General features: G+C 43.2%; 1 protein-coding gene across 7 annotated transcripts in view; it reads right to left on the reverse strand.

Moving 5' to 3' along the window:
• Positions 1-20,023, reverse strand: part of kcnc3a (potassium voltage-gated channel, Shaw-related subfamily, member 3a) — a 101,751-nt gene that overhangs the window by 38,295 nt on the left and 43,433 nt on the right. For all 7 annotated transcript variants that reach the window (XR_002197428.3, XR_002197427.3, XM_010905886.5 and 4 more), the window contains exon 2: positions 14,935-15,895. Coding sequence is in view for 5 of the 7 variants with exons in the window: in XM_010905886.5 (XP_010904188.1) it covers positions 14,935-15,895 (961 nt within the window). In the remaining 2 variants the exon portion in view is untranslated. The remainder of the gene's footprint in view (positions 1-14,934; positions 15,896-20,023) is intronic.

The raw sequence follows: 20,023 nt of genomic DNA on the forward strand, positions 1-20,023 counted from the left end.
TCAAATCTTACTAAAATATGACAATCCAATGTAGAGAAAGGTATTTGTGGAAATTCAAAAGCAATTGCAGAATGGGAAAGTGGATGTATCTTGTAATCCAATCACAACTTGATCAAGGTGTCACTAGAATAAAGTTAGGCTCTTTAGGAGATACTGTAGCTAATCAATTGAAAACTTAATTGATGGCTGTACAACACCAAACAGGTAGGTTTGAATGAAATGGATTTCTAGATTTGAAATCACACAGTTAAAGTAAGTCTGATGTAGTAAGTCTGATGTTAACTAGCTGGTGTTAGCTAGCATCAGCCAACGTTAGCCAACTTAGCTTCTGTTAGCAAGCAAGCATAAGCTTCTCTACAGTCAAGCCTTGAAACACTTGCTTTGCAAAATTCGCAACTACTATTTGTACTAATGGCTGGTTCAATTGTAAAGTAATTCCAGACAGCAGACATACTTAATGTTATTGAATTCACTATGTTTCTGGTATAACCATCATCAACAACTTACAATGTGTTTCTGCACATTGTTTGAAATCCTTCGAAATCGGCTCTTCACATTTTACCCCAAGTATGTGAGATTGATGTTTCTGTTCTCCCCAAAATGCCTGTCCATTCCAATCACATCCATAGTGGAAGTTTTGTTGTGCCGTTAACATAAAGTTGAATTTCTTATTTTTTTTTAATTTTGAGTCTACAATTCCTCTGTAGAGTTTTACAAATACATACATTACAAGGTTAATTTAAGTCATTTCTGTGAGGGATTTTGTGTGAAAATGTAATGATGCCGGAATTACCCTATATCAGCTAAAAAAGTAATACATAATGACACCAATAAAAACAGTAATATTGGAAGATCACAATCAACTAAAACAGCAGCATATAGATCGCTATAAACAACAATAGCTAATATTAAGATCATTGAACCAATTAAAATAGCAACAAATGAAGATCACTATATAAACTAAACCATAATATAAGAAGATCACTATATAAAAAAAAATTATACAAACACATATCATTAAAATTACATTTTTATAATGTTTTGCTTTTCTTTCCTTAGAGTTGCAGATATATCTACGTTCCAGTTTTTGTGTTTTGTTACTTAAACTATCTTCCCCGTTCAGATCCTTAGCAAGATCCAATGTCACACCCAGGGTTCCCAGATTCACTGAAAATATACTGCCCAATCACCCACGGACTCTACATAAAAACCAAACACTGTCATTAAAAATATCCCATTTATGTGGGAAACCGTCCCATCTGGCAATGCTGGATACACACCCCAAGGTCACAGATTGGTCAATCATACAAATTAATAATGAAATCATAAAACTAATTTAGATGTTTATCACTTCAATGTCCACTAAATAGTATCTAGCTAATTAATCATAATATAATTTTATTCTCCCTGCTATACATTTTTCAACTGTAACATAAACCTCTTGTGGGCGCCTTAAATTGGCTGCCATGGATGCCACGCACCCATACGCTCCTCCTCTTTAATCAACCCAACTGGGTAGAAAATGCAAGAAAGTGGTCAGAGTCAAGCACAAGCTAGTAGAGATCCAGTCTCCTTGTTCTACCTGTGACAATACTGGAATGTATGTTACATGAATCAGTAAAACCAATTGTCACTATTTGTGACATATTGTAAAATGTGGTCAAACTGTACCAAAGACTACACATTTTCCCTAATTAAAGAATAAGTACCCAGATAGGTCATTAAGTGTTGGGGTATGTAGGGTTTTGTAGCAGCCACGCACTTCAATTAAAAAACACCACGTGGTGTTTCCAGTTTCTACACAGAAAGGATTACGGCTGAATTTTTTAGCTCCCTGACGGTTTCTTAAGAATCACCCAAAAATCTTAGAGTTCCTAATCGCATGGGAATATTCTGTTTAGAAATGGAGAAAAGGGTTACAACTCAAAGCAGGATGACCCCTGATGCGATTGAAAATGATCCTCGATTGAGGCAGGCTTGCTCAAGCAGTTTTCCGGGGCCCAGGCACATGCAGAAAGGATGAGCCCGAAGTTATCTTTGAAAAAAACACAAACTCTGGGAATTCAGAAGAGACAACTTTCTGACATCAAACGAGACTTGAGCAGAACAAACAGCAGTCAGCGGGGAGAATTGATGAAATAGAGACAGGGATTGAAGTGACATCCACGCTGACTAACCAGCTAACGCAGCACCAAGCTGACCTGGAAGCAAGGCTGACAGACCAGGAGGGTCGAGCGCAGAGGGATATTTTAAAGAGAGCACCGATATCGTCAGCTTTCTGGACAACCTGTTGAAGACAAGAACTTGGAATTCAGCAGGCACACTTGCCCCAATGGAGCGCAGACAAAGCCCCGGTCTATAGTCATGAACTTCGGGAGGTACCGTTGTCATTTCTGTCTTGGTTTTTTATTTAATTTTAATTTTCTAGTTGTCTATGGGTGGCTCTTACAGTGGAGCCATAATATGTGGACATGAGACCACGTATTAGGCCCCCACTGCTGTTGCGACATGGGATTTTCCCTTTTGGAGGCCTTTTTAAAACCCCATAATGCTCATTTGGATTGGACCTTGAAGCTGGAAACAGCTGTTTTATGTTCACATCTTCTGTTAAATACAATTTCTTTGTTTCTGGGATTCCTTTGTTCCTTGAGAAAGATAATATAACTTTTTTTCAGTTGCAATGACAGACGAGGTTCTATTTGGGGTAATGTATGTAGGGGAATATGAGTAATCAAGTCCTTAAAGTTACTTTGTTAAATGTAAAAGGGATTTTAAATCCAATTAAGAGGAGTCGAATATTATCAAAAATGAAAAGGGAAAACACACAGGTTGTGCTCTTACAAGAGAAACATCTCACCTTATCAGAACATGAAAAACTGAAGAGAATGGGCTTTTCAAAGGTATTTCATTCATCTTATCAGGTCGTAGCCACCTTGATATCACAAAAGTAAAATTCCAACAACTTTCAGAGGTTAAAGATGAGGAAGAGAGATATATATATTAGTCACTTCCCCTGGAAGTTGTTTTTATAGGAACATGTTAGATTTAATGATAGGAGCCACAGGAGATTGGAACATCCACCTCAACCCAACGCTAGACGCTAGACGATAAACAAAATCTATCATTCCATCATTGCATGGAAAAATGAATGTTCTTATGACGGAGTTGGGCATATTGGACCTTTGGAGAGACTTTTACCCAGCAGGCCATGATTATACTATTTATTTTCATGATATGCAGTCAATAATTGATTACTTTTATAATATTGGACGTATTGATATATCTGGTCACGCATGTCTCACTCCTGCACTAAAGAGATGTGTGATAACCTGTGAAATACATTATGGAGGCTGAATATTATTATCCTAAATAACCCACAACCTAAAACATCTGAAAGAGGAAATAAGAATGTTTCTAGGGGAACATGAAATGTGGTGAGGTTGATTCAAATCAATTTATAAAATGTTTGACTAGCGTTTTTCTGGATTTTGTTGTTGTTATTCTGTCTCTCAATGTTCAAATAAACCTACCATAAAAATGATAGACTGATCATTTCTTTGTCAGTGGGCAAACTTACAAAATCATCAGGGGATAAAAAAAAAAATCCCTCACTGTACAGGTGCAGGTCATAAAATTTGATATTAGATGATATTCTAATTTTGTGACCAGCACCTGTATAGTATGGGATGCCCATAAAAAGGACAGGCTTTTCTGCACCCATAAAAAGGACAGGCTATGTTAAGGAACAACAGCAAAAACAAAACAGAACAAAACAGAACCTTACAATATTATACTCCCAAGAAATTGAAAAAAACTATTATATTTACAAAACAGTTATACTATGAGTCGGGCTTAAAATCAATAAAGCTTTTGGTGACGAAGCTCAAAAACAACGAGCAGATAACACTATATGGGCAATTCTTAGACTACGGGCACTTTCATGTCCTTTGATCATATTTTATGAAAAACATTTAATTTTGAATAATTCACACTTTCATAGTTAACTTTACAATGAAAGTACTTTAGGAACTTTTTACCGGTAGTCTACAAGCCAGATGTCATGGAGGATTCTTAGTTGTTTTTGCTCTGCACCCAACGATTGCAACTGTTTCACACCTGAAACGGTCAGGTTTCAGCCATGGGATGAAGCTACCCCCACAACCAGTACACTTCCTGTCACATCCCAAGATGGAGGTCTGCAACCAATTTTGGACTTGCATGACGGTCTTATCGGACAGTGGTGTATGATGGAGATGTGTACCCAGGTATTATTCAGGATGTTGAGTTATCCAGTGGTGCTCAAGTGAAAACAATGACCGGTATTGGGATCAATCGCTTTTATTGGCCACTGAGAGATGATGTCATCTGGTACCAACCGATGGATATAATAGGCCTCATCCCTGAGCCCGTACCAGTGACAAAACGGCACAAGGAGATTAAGACGGAAGTTTGGAAAGAAATCTGCAAGATTTGGCCTTGAATCACATTGCCACCCTCTCTCTCTCTCTCTCTCTCTCTCTAATAATAATGTTATCTCTCTCTCTCTCTCTCTCTCTCTCTCTCTCTCTCTAATAATAGTGTTATCTCTCTCTCTCTCTCTCTCTCTCTAATAATAATGTTATCTCTCTCTCTCTCTCTCTCTCTCTAATAATAATGTTATCTCTCTCTCTCTCTCTAATAATAATGTTAACCTTCTCTCTCTCTCCCTCTCTCTCTCTCTCTAATAATAGTGTTATCTCTCTCTCTCTCTCTCTCTCTCTAATAATAATGTTATCTCTCTCTCTCTAATAATAATGTTCTCTCTCTCTCTCTCTCTCTAATAATAATGTTATCTCTCTCTCTCTCTCTCTCTAATAATAATGTTATCTTTCTCTCACACACACACTCCCTCTCTCATGAACTGTCTCTCTCTCACACACACACTCCCTCTCTCATGAACTGTCTCTCTCTCTCACACACACTCCCTCTCTCATGAACTGTCTCTCTCTCTCTCACACACACTCCCTCTCTCATGAACTGTCTCTCTCTCACACACACACACTCCCTCTCTCATGAACTGTCTCTCTGTCTCACACACACACTCCCTCTCTCATGAACTGTCTCTCTCTCTCACACACACTCCCTCTCTCATGAACTGTCTCTCTCTCTCTCTAATAATAATGTTATCTCTCTCTCTCTCTCTCTCTAATAATAATGTTATCTCTCTCTCTCTCTCTAATAATAATGTTATCCCTCTCTCTCTCTCTCTAATAATAATGTTATTTTGGGGCTCAGTAGGCCTGTCCAGGTGGGGAGGGGCATACGTCAGTGTTGTCCTCTATCTGGGCAGTTATACACCCTTGCTATTGAGCCCTTTTTGGGTCTGTTACGCAGGAGACTGCAGGGAGTGGCCTTGCCAGGTATGGGGTTGAGTGCAGATTTGGCAGTGTCTGCCTACGCTGATGATGTCTCAGTCCTGTTGAAGGATGACCAGGATGTCCTGGCGTTGGAGTCATGTTTAAGGATATATGAGGGAGCATCATCTGCCAAGTTGAACTGGGGCAAGAGTGGGGCATTGCTGTATGGGGCATGGGGGGACAGGGTACCTCCTGGGCTTCCTGGGGGGTTGGAATGGGGTAAGGAGGGGCTTAAGATTTTAGGGGTGTATTTGGGATCAGAGAGTTGGGTCACAAAGAACTGGGAGGGGGTGGCTCAGGCGGTGGTGTCTAGGCTGACGAAGTGGAGGTGGCTCCTCTCCCAGGTGTCATACCGAGGACGGGTGCTGATCATTAACAACTTGGTGGCGTCCTCCCTGTGGCATCGACTTGCTGTTCTTAACCCCCCGGCCAGGCTGCTGGTGGACTTACAGCGTCGGCTGGTGGACTTCTTCTGGTCTGGACATCATTGGCTGAGGGCGGCTGTTTTGTTTTTACCGGTCCGGGAGGGCGGTCAGGGCCTGGTGGACCTGGAGAGCAGGGTGGCAGCTTTTCGTCTTAAAGCGGCACAGAGACTGTTGTATCAACCAGGTGTCAGTTGGAGGGGACCGGCTTGTGCTTTGCTGAGGAGGGCCGGAGGTCTAGGGCTGGATCTGCAGCTCTTCCTCATGAGACTGCAGGGGCTGAAGCTATCCGCGGTCTCAGACTTCTATTGTGAAGTTCTGAAGGCCTGGGGATTGCTGAAGTTTGTGCGTGAGGACGGAGTGATACCTGGACCTTGGGTGTGGAAGGAACCAATTTTTCACAACCCGCTGATCCCTTTGGGTTCTGTCCATTCTGCAACCCTGCTTGGATGGTTACTAGCAGCAGGTATAAGGACACTGGCGGATTTACGGCAGCCCGGGGGTGGAGGCTGGAAGACCTCACAAGAGCTGGCACGGCAGTCTGGGATTACATCACACCGGGTGCTGGAGAGGTTCATAGGTGAGGTACAGGATGCGCTGCCGGAACCGGTGAGGGGAGTCTTCGAGGTGGCACGGGGGGAGGGGCCGCCACCATTTCCACCTCTAAAGGTGATGGCAGAGACGGGGGACTGGCAGGGGGGTCGGGGGGACATATTGTCTTTTGGTTCTCCTGAACTGGGTGAATTTGCAGAGGTGGGGAGCAAGGGTTTGTACTCCCTCTGTGTGAAGGTCAGGCATATTAGGGAGTTGGCAGGTGTTAGGGGCCACCAATGGCAGGGGGTTCTGGGCTCTGATGGCATGGCTGGGTATAGGTGGAGGGTGCTCTACAAACTCCCAGCTCCCAAACGGTCTGGTGACCTCCAGTGGAGGGTTTTACATGGGGGCCCTGGCTGCCAACAGCTGGTTGACTCGAGTTGACCCTGGGATTGGGGAAGGCTGTCCTTTTTGTATGATGGCTGAGACTGTCCAACATGTCTTCTCTGTATGTGCTAGATTGGTGCCGTTGATGTCATTGTTGGAATCTGTGTGTGTGAGGTTGGGAGAGTGTTTTTGTTCAGAGATTTTGTGAGAGTTTGTGATGGGACCTCGGTATTCAAGGGAGGAGAAGAGCAAATGTGTTTTGTTGAATTTTTTGTTTGCCCAAGCTAAGCTGTCTGTTTGGTTGACAAGGAGGAACCGGATCAGGGGGTCAGGGGTTACGGACCCTGTGTTGTTATTTAGGGGGATGGTCTCTGCGCGCCTTAGGGTTGAGTTTGAATTTTACAAACTTATTGATAGTGTTGAACAATTTGAGGAGGTTTGGGGATTTGGGAGGGCTGTCTGTGTGGTTGGACAAGGGGACTTTGAGGTCCAGTTTTGATTTGAGGTATGAAATTGTGTGTGGTGTAAGATGTTTGTGTGGGAGGTTTAGCAGCACACCATGTGTTTTTATGGGGGTTGGGTTGTGTGTGTGCTGGGGGTGGGTGGGGATTTCTTAATGTAATGTAGATGTCTTATTAAAGAAAGATAAAAAAAAATAATAATAATAATAATAATAATGTTATCTCTCTCTCTCTCTCTCTCTCTCTCTCTAATAATAATGTTATCTTTCTCTCACACACACACTCCCTCTCTCATGAACTGTCTCTCTCTCTCTCACACACACTACCTCACTTTCATGCACATTATCTCTCACACATACCGTCTGGTCACCATAATTGCCCTCTGGACAAACCTACATGCTTACTTCTCTCTTAATCTCTCTTAAATTCTCTCTCTCTCTCTCTCTCTCTCTCTCATGCACGCACAGCCCTCGTGTTCAAGATGCTTTACAGTTCATGTTATATGATAATTGATATGATATAGTTGAAGGTGTCTTTTAAATTTGCTCTTCAGAACAGTGTTCATCTAAGAGACTGATTAGAATTGTACAACACCAAACTCACTCACACACAGCGTGTGCATGCTCAAGATGCTTTATAGTTTATGTTACAATGCATTGACATGACTAAAGTTTAGGTGTTTTTTTTAAGTATTCCAAAATTCAAAACAGTTAATTTAACCATTTGGAATGTTACAATTTTACAATCTGCATTTATGCGTAACTTACATTTTTCATGTGATGTTCATCTGGTTATGGAACCAAACAGACTAATGACTAATGATTTGTTAAATGGAATTGTCTGCTTCAGACGGTTTCAAATAAATGTCTTCTGTTTTTCTACATGGATGTCCATTCATTGTCATTTCCACAACACCCAGTCATTTCCACCACTTCATACCTTTTAAAAAAATATTTACAAAATTCTAATCACTCATTAAAAACGTCTGCATAGTTTAAGGGATAATCTTCCACTTAATGTAATAACACAAGTAGTTATTTTTCTGAAACGTATCTAACCAATCCAATATTATATTTCAGGTCGTGGTGGATGTAAACTTTGTGTTTAGGCCTCATGACAATTAATTTACTTAATCCACAAATCTATGGTAATTGCAATATAGGTATAAACTGGTAAAACTATGTGTTAAAGTGATCTTACACTGTTAAGAAATGATGTACATCATAATATCTTTAAATAATAATCAAATATTTACATGTGATGGAAATGACATTTGTTCAGTGCAGATCAGAAAATATGTCAAAAAACACCAATTTGTCTTATAATGTAAGTGCGTTCTCTTATGGATCATCAAACTAGACTGGTTATATTGAACTGTTAGACTGTGACCGTTTTGATTTGAACACTTTCTTCCCCCTCAAGTTCACAAGGCCAAAAGTGCCTGTAGTTGAAGAAACACCTATATACAAAAATAATGACCTGATTTCTAAATCTGTACAATACAAGCAAAATGAACCACAATGCTACCATTTCTGTCAGAGGAACAAATTCAAAAATGAACAGCTGCAATAACTGAGACTGAGCTAAACGATGCCATCTCCAAACTTAAAACCAATACATGTCACCTCAGAGTGGTATAAGGCTTTAAAGCCTGAGTTAATGCCAAGCCTTCTTCGGGCTTGTAATATAACCTTGACAGATGCTAAAATGCCTCTGTCATGGCACAAGGCTGTCATTTTGGTTATCCCCAGGGAGGGAAAAGACTCATTAGATTGTGGTTCATATAGGCCATGCTCCTTGCTGAATGTTGACTACAAATTATTTACAGCCATATTGTCTAAAAGTCTGGAAAACATCCTCAGTTTGTACACAACGATCAGACTGGGTTTATCTACCAGAGACAAACACATGATAACATCAGATTATTGCTACATATATTAAAGCTTATCCAGCAGAAAAATCTTGAGGCCTTATTAGTTAGGCCTTGATGCTGAGAATGCTTTTGACTAAGTGAATTGGCCTTTCTTTTATAACGTTCTTGAAAGATTCAGCATGCAAAAAATTTTTTGTAAAACAATTTCTGTACACTATATTGTAAACAATCAGTTAAAATATATGGCTATTTATCAGATACCATTATATCAGAGCGTGGATCGAGACAGGGGTTCCCACTCTCTCCCTTGCTTTTTGCTCTTTATATAGAGCCTCTTGCACAATGGATAAGACAGACTGATGCCATCAACGGCATCCACATGAATGGAGAAGACCACCCACCTGGTGGACAACATTTTGGTCCAATCAAGTAAACCCTCCATCTGATTCAGATAACCCTCCATCTGATTCAGATAACCCTCCATCTTATCTGAATTAATGAATCTTGTAGAAGATTTAGTAAATATGCTGGATATAAAATAAACATACAAAAGACACAATTCTTAACTATTATGATCCTGAGTTCAAGCCTAATGCGATGGATCATATATTTAAATCCTGGATCCCGAAAGGAATAACAAAATTCCTTTCTCTTAACAATGTTGCTGTACATATTCTGGATTAATCTATTTCTGTTGTTTTAACCTGTATGATTTAGATCAAAGTTTTAGCCCTACTCCAGATAAGCAAATAAGTGTGAAAAGTGTCAACATAATTTAAAAAACAGAGCCATATTTAATGTCACTTGTTGTGTAGCTCTGTTTGTAAGACCTAGCTCCCCTCCCCTCAGCAGCTTAAGTTGTTGTGACAGATCAAAACGAGACAAGCCGCATGTGGAGCCACCTGAGGAAAAGCATGACTCTGAGGACAATAGCGAGCTGTGCAATTATACATAATGTTGACAACAGTCAGCATTCTTACGCAACAATGATGACAACAGTCAGCTCCACTTTCAACACAGCCATGACAACAGTCAGCTCCGCTACTAAAACAACAATGATGACAACAGTCAGCTCTGCTACTAGCACAACAATTACAGCTAGCTGCGCTACTAACAAAACAATGATGACAACAGTCAGCTCTGCTACTAGCACAACAATTACAGCTAGCTGCGCTACTAACAAAACAATGATGACAACAGTCAGCTCCGCTACTAAAACAACAATGATGACAACAGTCAGCTCTGCTACTAAAACAACAATGATAACAGATTACATGTCAGCTCCGCTACTAACATAACAATGATGACAGATGACAACAGTCAGCTCCGCTACTAACACAACAATGATGACAACAGTCAGCTCCGCTACTAACAAAACAATGACAACATCAGCTCTGCTACTAACAAAAGATTGATGACAATTAGGGATGTTAATGATTAATTGAAGATCAATTAATTGTCGATAAGAATTTGATCAACGTCCATTCATTTGATCAACGTAGACAATTTCAGTTTAGTATTACTTGAGAATGCTATGTAACCAGTTCAGGGGGAACCCTCTGTATAATCCAATGAAAGATAAAGTGAGCAAAAATAAGTGTGGCTTGTGATCATTTTGTTCACTGAAAATACTGTGTTGAAATAACACAGACTATGCCAATGATGTATAACTTGACAAACAAACCTCCTATCGCCTTGGCTAGGGGTTCGTCCTCCTCTCAAATGACCATCACATTAATATTCGCTAGAAATAACTGGAATCAACAATGGGCAGAGGATAACTCAAGAGATTTACCAGGTAATAGAGAAAGATATGATGCCAATAAATATTACTGATGGTGAAGGATTTTTGCGGAAAATGAAAATATGTGTCTTTTATTTAGGAAAAAATTACACTGGAGATTTTTCGTCATAGACCATTTTTTTAAATGAAATTAATCGATTGTTTCATTTTTTACAATGTCGACCTTCGATTAAGGAAAGGCCTTAAAATCAGCTCTGCTACTAACACAACAATGATGACAACTGCCAGCAACATTATTGACTTTAAGGAATATAACCTCATGTTAGAGTCACATATTAGTCCATGACTAAAAGTCTGGAATGTATTTTGTGTTTTATTCAGAACCCTGCTAGCCATTAAAAACCCCAAAAAACAGATAGAAAGTGTCCATTAAAATACATTACTCAAAAAAACTAAGGGAACACATAATCATCACAGTATAACAAAAAGTCAGTTAAACTTCAGGTATATCCATCTGTCCGGTTAGGAAGCATAAGCGATTGTGAATCAATGTCACCAGTTTTGATGCTAATGAAAGTGACAACAGGTGCACTGGAGTGGCAATAGCAAGACAACCCCCAAAAAGGGAATGGTTTTGCAGGTGGTGGCCACAGACAATTGCTCTCTCCTTATCCTTCCTGACTGATTCTTCTATAGTTTTGGTAGTGTCCTTGTCACTACTGGTAGCATGAGGCCGTACCTGCAGCCCATTCAGGTTGCACAAGTAGTCCAGCTCCTCTAGGATGGCACATCCATACGTGCCGTCGCAAGGAGGTTTGCTGTGTCTCCAAATAGATACCAGGAGATGGACCATTACACAAGGACAGCTGGACAGGGCCATAGAAAGGCATCAACACAGCAGCAGGACCGGTATCTGCTCCTTTGTGCGAGGAGGAACAGGAGGAGCACTGCCAGAGCCCGACAATATGACCTTCAGCAGGCTACTGGTGTGCATGTTTCTGACCAAACTATCAGAAACAGACTCCATGAGGGTGGCATGAGGCCCTGACTTCCTCTAGTGGGACCTGTGCTCACAGCCCAGCACCATGCAGCTCGATTGACATTCGCCAGAGAACACCAGAATTGGCAGGTCTGCCATTGGCGCCCCGTTCTCTTCACAGATGAGAGCAGGTTCACACTGAGCACATGGGACAGACGTGAAAGAGTCTGGAGACACTGTGGTGAATTTTATGATGCCTGCAACATCATCCAGCATGACCGGATTGGCGGTGAGTCAATGATGGTCTGGGGAGGCATGTCATTCGAGGGTCGCACAGACCACTATGTGCTAGCCAACGGTACCCCGACTGCTGTTAGGTACCGGATGAAATCCTCAGACCCATCGTCAGACCTTACACTGGTGCAGTGGGATTCCTCCTGGTGCAGGACAATGCCTGGCCTCATGTGGCCAGAGTGTGTAAGAAGTTCCTGGATGACAAAGGCATTGATGCGATTGACTGGCCCTCACGTTCCCCAGACCTGAATCCAATTGAGAACTTCTGGGACGCTGTGTATTGGTGCATCTGACGCTGCCAAGTAGCACCACAGACTGTCCAGGAGCACTGATCCAGGTCTGGGAGGAGATCCCCCAGGACACCATCCACCGTCTCATCAGGAACATGCCCAGACGTTGTCGGGAGTGCCCACAGGCACGTGGGGCCATACACACTACTGAGTCACATTATGAGTTGCCACTAGTTGGAAGTGATTTCAGTATTTTACTGTGATTTTTGGTGTGAGTTTGAATACATCTTCAATCGGTTGGTGATTTTGGTTTCCATTGACCGTTGTTACGTCATTTTGCTCTCAACAAATTACACAAGGTACAGTAAAGATGTTACTCTTTAATGTATTTCGTTCATCGAGACCCGATGTGTGTTTTAAGTGTTTCCTTAATTCTTTTGAGCAGTGTATATATATACACATGTGCAAACTATGAAACAATAGACCCGATGTGTGTTTTAAGTGTTTCCTTAATTATTTTGAGTAAATAGCATGTCAATGTACAAAATATATACAAATATTGGTGGACTACATTCCATTATCTATGACAACACTGACAAAATGGCTTGAATAGTAGATGTCATGATTTGGAAGCAAAAAAATAAAAAGGTGAGGTATATATATATATATACACACACACACACACACACACAATAGGCTTCCTAGAAACCCAGACCCCACAATTTCAAACAATGAAGAGTCTAGATTTAAGGGTGATTTCTCAAACACAAATGAAGCCTTGTTCTGGAAAAAAAACTATGGTAGAATATATGAGACAGCAGAGGGAAACCAATGTTGAGTTACACTACAAAATAAAGAGTTCTTCTTGTTCTTCCTGTTGGTAGATAGAGCACCTTAGTGGTCAGCATACGAAAGTGCATTTTCATTTAGCAGACACTTATTCTGAGTGACTTACAGTCGGTACATTCATCTTAAAATAGCACAGTGGGACAACCACACAACCATAGTCAACTGCAGTGATAGTTCACATCAGGCAATGATTACATATTTATATTTTTGAATTATTCATCATTTGTTGTGCTGAGGGGAGTAGGGGTATAGAAGTCCAAGAATCTTGGTGGTAGTCTTCGAAACGGCAGTGTTTCTGTTTCAGTCTGACCATCAACAGGAGAAGAGCTTGGTTTGGGCTAAGTGGGTGCTGACTAGATTGTACAGGTCCAAAAGTGGACGCTTGGAGAATGTACTAATTTGTCCAGTTTAAGTGACAAAATTCAAAATTGGCTCCCCCTCTCCTCAACTCTCCCCCTCTCCTCTCCTCTCCCCCTCTCCTCACCTCTCCCCCTCTCCTCACCTCTCCTCACCTCTCCCCCTCTCCTCACCTCTCCCCCTCTCCTCACCACTCCCCTTCTCCTCACCTCTCCTCACCTCTCCTCACCTCTCCCCCTCTCCTCACCACTCCCCTTCTCCTCACCTCTCCTCACCTCTCCCCCTCTCCTCTCCTCTCCCCCTCTCCTCTCCTCTCTCCCTCTCCTCTCCTGGGTTGTAAAGCTGTGTTGACAGAAGGGGAGTTCTCGGCTGTGTGAACTCACCAGCTGATTGGGACTGGCATGTCCCTGCAAAACACACACACACACACCTCTTCTGTGGCCACATCCGGCAACCGCCCAAACCCCCAGTGAGTGACCGGGGTTCAGTCCTGGCTCCGTGAATGCCTATTTATAACTAGTGTACAGGGGGTTGCTGAGGCATGATGGACTGGGCCTACATGACACACAAGTGTTTGTGTATGAAAGTGTGTGTGTGTGCTTACGTGTGTGTGTCAAGTGAGGGGCTCTCGCTAATGCCATCTTATATGCCTTCTCCCTTGTCATAACTAATCCTTCTCCCCCAACCATCAGCCCCCCCCCCCAGCCCCCACAAACTCTACTCTGTAAGTTTAATTGCATTTCCACAGTGGCCGCTTTTAAACTGCATCCTGACAGGCCAATCTCCCCAGCCAAATATTTATAAACGTTAAAGCTGATGTGTTGAGTGGGGGGGATGGGGCGAAGGGGGGGGGGGCAATGGAGGGATAAGAGATGGAGGGATGGAAGGCTGAAAGGATGCGCTGCGGATTGCTGGAGGGTGGTTATGGGAGGATGGTGGTCTGTACTCTTTCTATACTCATGCTGTGTGTGTAAGTGATTTCAATTTGGCTTTTTAACATGGTTACGGAGCCACTTAATTTCTACACTATAAATCGGGTTAATTCTACAGACCAGAGATTGACACGCACACCCACACAGTGGAGTGGAGCACTGCGATGGTTGTAGCCCCTGATCTGACAGGGAGCTATTTGAGACAGCTTCAGCATTCTGTTGGTTTTCTTTATCAGTTCAAGTACAGTAGGGTGATTTAGACAGGGCTACAGGGCTACGTGTTTTGATACTTTTTCTACTGTATGTGAAACCCACAGAGAGAGAGAGAGAGAGAGAGAGAGTAAAAATCATGGTTTTCACAGATAATACTAGACAGACTCCAAAAACCTCCAAGCACACACACACACACAAATGCACACACACAAATGCATTTCTCCTCCACCACCTCCTCCTTCCATTCTCCCTGCTATGCTCACCTGTCCTGTTGATCTCGATGATCTCCTCCTGGGCAAGGGGGCAGTCCCCTCCCCCCAGGCTACCCGAGCACACCATGCCCGGACCGGCAGTGGCCATTGCCAAGGCATCCGGCTTGCAGTAGTTGGGCGAGCCAGGCATGGTGGGCCGCGGGATGTGCTTGCCCTTCCTCTTGGGAAGCTTCTGCTTGGCCATGGCCAGCGAGTAGTACATGCCAAAGTTGTTGACGATGACGGGGACAGGCATGGCAATGGTCAGCACCCCGGCCAGGGCGCAGAGCGCGCCCACCAGCATCCCCGACCACGTCTCGGGGTACATGTCCCCGTAGCCCAGCGTGGTCATGGTGACCACGGCCCACCAGAACCCGATGGGGATGTTCTTGAAGGTTGTGTGTTTGGCGCCCGTGGGGTCGTCCGGGTCGGCGCCGATCCGCTCGGCGTAGTAGATCATGGTGGCGAAGATGAGCACGCCGAGCGCAAGGAAGATGATGAGCAGGAGGAACTCGTTGGTGCTGGCGCGGAGCGTGTGGCCCAGGACACGAAGCCCCACGAAGTGACGAGTCAGCTTGAAGATACGCAGGATGCGGACGAAGCGGACCACGCGCAGGAAGCCCAGCACGTCCTTGGCGGCTTTGGAATCCAGTCCGCTGAGTGCCACTTCAAGGTAGAAGGGCATGATGGCGATGAAGTCGATGATGTTCAGGGTGCTGCTGAAGAACTCCTTCTTGCAGGGGCAGAAGATCACGCGCATCATCACCTCGATGGTGAACCAGATGACGCACATGCCCTCCACGTACGTGAGCCAGCCGTCCGTCACCACCTCGTAGATGATCTCCTCGCGGGTCACATTGCCCACCGTCACGTTCTCTGTTTTGTTGTAGATTTTGTTGAAGGCCTCGTGCGTCTCCAGGCAGAACGTGGTGATGGAGATGAGGATGAACAACAAGGAGATGAACGCACAGTACTGGAGAAGGAAGGGAGAAGGAGAGAGATTGGTTAGGTTCACACTCGTTTATCCCATTACAAAATCATATCCATGGATCCGAACAGCGGCCAGGGAGTTTCCCGGGAACATCCGGTTTTCAGGGATACATTCATGTTCTGCCTAGTTTCCATTTTTCCCTGGAAATAGCATGTCAGAACTCCACTCAGGTGTTTCTTTTAAGTCGAATATGGTAGGTTGCAGCAACTGAGGTCAATGCTAGGTTTAGTTAAGTTCTCCCACTCTTCCTACCTAAGATTATGCAGACCAGTTTAAGACAGTTGTCAGCATAAAGCATAAACAAGCCCTCAGTTCAACTGAAGAAACCAAATAGTGACAATTCAGTTTGGTAGCAAACAGTGAGTTGACAGTGGAAGTTGATAAAACATCTGAAAGGTAAAAAAAGGTCCTTTGATGGGGATATGCAGTGAATGGTGGCTGCGGTGTGGTTTGAGCCATTGCAGTGTTATTGAAGGGTACATTAAACATGCTGAAGGTAGGGGGCGCCAAACACCATGAACAACATGCATAAAATACAAACCAGAAAGAGTGGAGAGAAAGAGACAGGGATGAAAGAGAGCAACAGACAGACTGCGATGGAGACGTGAATATACAGCAAAAAAGGGTGGAAATGCAGCTAATACAGCATGAGGCTGCAGACAGGAGGGAACAGAGGTGGAGATAGAAAGCGGTGATAGGATTGAAAATGGAGTGTGGCTACAGAGACAGAGAAATGAAAAGGAAAGAGAGTTATCACATGATGGACATTGAGCGGCCACCATGATGAAAACTGAGATGTCATGTCCCCTCTCACGTAGATAAATGTCTATCGATTTGGGCCGGCGCGCACTGCTACCTGTTTAAAGCAATGGGCCTTTTCTCATATCGGCACCTCTGGATCAATAGTAACTGTTTCTCTCAGCTAACCAGAAAGTGTCTTTCTTTTTCTTAAACCACGCCTATTTTTTTTTTCTAAATGAACAAATAACCCGACTCTAACCAACCACATCAACCCAGCCTCAACTTAACCCAACTATTGCACACATCTCCAAATCCCTCTCTTTCTGCTTCGTACCTCCTCATTTCCTCTGCCACCCAATGCATTTCTTTTATCTACATAACAGTCCTTTATATGTGCGTTTTTGTGTCTATATGTGTGTGTGTGTGTGTGTGTGGTGCTGATGTTTTGCTTTCTAAAGCGTTCCCCTCAGCTTCTCTCTTTCCCCTTGCTCTTCTCTTCCAATATTTTTGCACAGAAATCCCCCTCCCCCTCTGTCCCCCTCTCCCCCCTCTCCCTCTGACCCCCTCTCCCTCTGTCCCCCTCCCCCTCTGTCCCCCTCTGCACCGTCACCGCCCCTCCCCAAGTAGCTCCTTAGCTTTCCCATACCTCCACACTATTCTCAACTCTCTCCTCTCTTGCTCTCTACGATGCAGCAAGCTGCCTGAGAATATTGGGGTCCTTGCAGAGCCTTGGCTGCAGTTGTCTTGCAGAATGCCTGTTCATATTCCAGTAGAGTGAAACCCACCTGGATAAGGACCTTGTATTTTAAACCACATACGCAAAAAGAATCCCTCTAATTTCAACAATAACCTACACACTGCATTTAGTCCCTTCATTCAGTACTATATAGATGCACAGCTTTGAGCCTCCTTGGTATGCCTTTGCACATCTGGATTTGAGCAGTTTCCCCTATAGATCAGTCAGATTGGATGGGAGGGGGTGAGTGAAATGCAATCCTCAGGTCTATACAGATGTTTAATTGGATTTAAGTCTCGGCTTTGGCTGGGCCACATTTAAGGACATTTATACACTTTTCCTGAAGCCCCTCCAGAGTTGTCTTGGCTGTGTGCTTCGGGTCATTGTCGTTGCGAAACCTTTCCCAGATCTGCGCCTTGACACAGTTTTATCTCTAACGTCTACGGAGAGTTCCTTGGACTTGTTCCATGGACAGAGCTTGATTGTTTGCTCTGACATGCTGAGCAGCGTAGTATGGGACATTTTATACACACATGAAATGAATGTCCAATCGACTCCAGCCAAGTTCTTGTGACATCTCAAGGATTATCAAAGGATACAAGATGAATCTGACCTCGATTTGTAGTGTCATCGCAAAGAGTCTGAAAATGTATGCACATGAGATATTTCAGTTTTTCATTTTCCAAAAAGTGGCACAAATATTTAATAAAGTTTTCGCTTTGTTATTATGGTGTGTTGTGTGTAGATTGTACACATTACGGTGTGTTGTGTGTAGATTGTACACATTACGGTGTGTTGTGTGTAGATTGTACACATTACGGTGTGTTGTGTGTAGATTGTACACGTTACGGTGTGTTGTGTGTAGATTTTACACGTTACGGTGTGTTGTGTGTAGATTGTACACATTACGGTGTGTTGTGTGTAGATTGTACACGTTACGGTGTGTTGTGTGTAGATTGTACACGTTACGGTGTGTTGTGTGTAGATTGTACACGTTACGGTGTGTTGTGTGTAGATTGTACACATTACGGTGTGTTGTGTGTAGATTGTACACATTATGGTGTGTTGTGTGTAGATTGTACACGTTACGGTGTGTTGTGTGTAGATTGTACACATTATGGTGTGTTGTGTGTAGATTGTACACGTTACGGTGTGTTGTGTGTAGATTGTACACATTACGGTGTGTTGTGTGTAGATTGTACACTTTACAGTGTGTTGTGTGTAGATTGTACACGTTACGGTGTGTTGTGTGTAGAATATATTCAGTGAACAATAAGCCTATAACAAAACCTTTTGAAATCCATGTGTCTATATTTAAAATGGGTGGGTAAAACACTGAATATCTATTGGCTGAAATCCCATGACCATTTAAAAATATATATTATTATAACATTAGTAACCGTTCATAATAGCAGTATGTCACCGGACGGTGGGGTATATGGCCATTATACCACGGCTAAAGGCTGTATCCTGGCACACACTGCATCACGTCTAACAACAACCCATAGCTGTGGGATATTGGCCACAAACCACATATCCCAGTAGGCCAGGGAGGAGTGGATGACTTCCAATATTGGCTAAAATGGGGTGAATGGAACACATACAGAAATCCTCTCCAAGTGGGATACTATATGTATTGTATGTTTATTGCATGTACAGTACCAGCCCAAAGTTTGGACACACATTCACGTAAATGGGTAAGCGGGTCCAAACTTTTGACTGGCACTCTCTGTCTTTGAGGACGGATCTGAAATTGCAGGAGCCGGGTCAATCGTCTCATGACAGATTAGGAAGAAGGAAACACAGCCCAAATGAGTGGTCTGGATACTCCAGGGAGAAGTGCTTAATTCCCCAAGCCTATTAATATGATCTCATTTAACCAGCCTCATCTTGCTGGCCTGGAAATGTGGATGATGAAGAGACCCGTTTTCACGCCGACTAGTGGAAATGTGGATGACGAAGAGACCCGTTTTCATGCCGACTAGTGGCGCTGCCTGACAGCCGTGACGTAGCCTGCCTCGCCTTGCCTCCACCCCGCCAGCTCCAATTTCTGGGACACCTTTGGTTTTCATCACTTGCGAGGGCGTAGGAGCAGGGGTGGGACCAGGGAACACGCCCCCCCCATCTTGTATCGGTCCCCTCTAAATGTGTCCCACTCATATGAAACTCACTCCCACATCCTGGATCACTAGTTTTTTTTTCTTGCTTCTGTTATGTCTCTTGGTTGCTTTCCAAAACATATATTTCCTGGACCTGCTGTTCTTAGCACAGGGTTTTAGTTTAGTATATGTTATTATTTTGATGTTCTGTGTGTTTCTTTATGTTACTGCTTGGCCACAGCAAAAGCATGCCTACCCATTACATGGGTAGTGTGTTCCTTTATGCCCCGTGTTCTGGCTGCTCACAGGGTTCTCTTTAGCAGGAAGATCTTGGCTGTCAAATACATTAGGAGTCCAAAACTTCAATCAATTCTACACCTTCCTTTTAACTCTCAGAAGGAGAACATCAAGGTAGGGGCTGAGGAATTAAGGAAACAAGGACGGGGAAAAGAAAGATTTGACAAGTGATGTTTTCAGTCACAGGACCTCAAGGTTTAAAGATGCAGTCTGGAACTTTTGCGATGAACAAAAACA

The sequence above is a fragment of the Esox lucius genome, chromosome 11 (genome assembly GCF_011004845.1).
Source record: "Esox lucius isolate fEsoLuc1 chromosome 11, fEsoLuc1.pri, whole genome shotgun sequence".
Taxonomy (NCBI): Eukaryota; Metazoa; Chordata; class Actinopteri; order Esociformes; family Esocidae; genus Esox; species Esox lucius.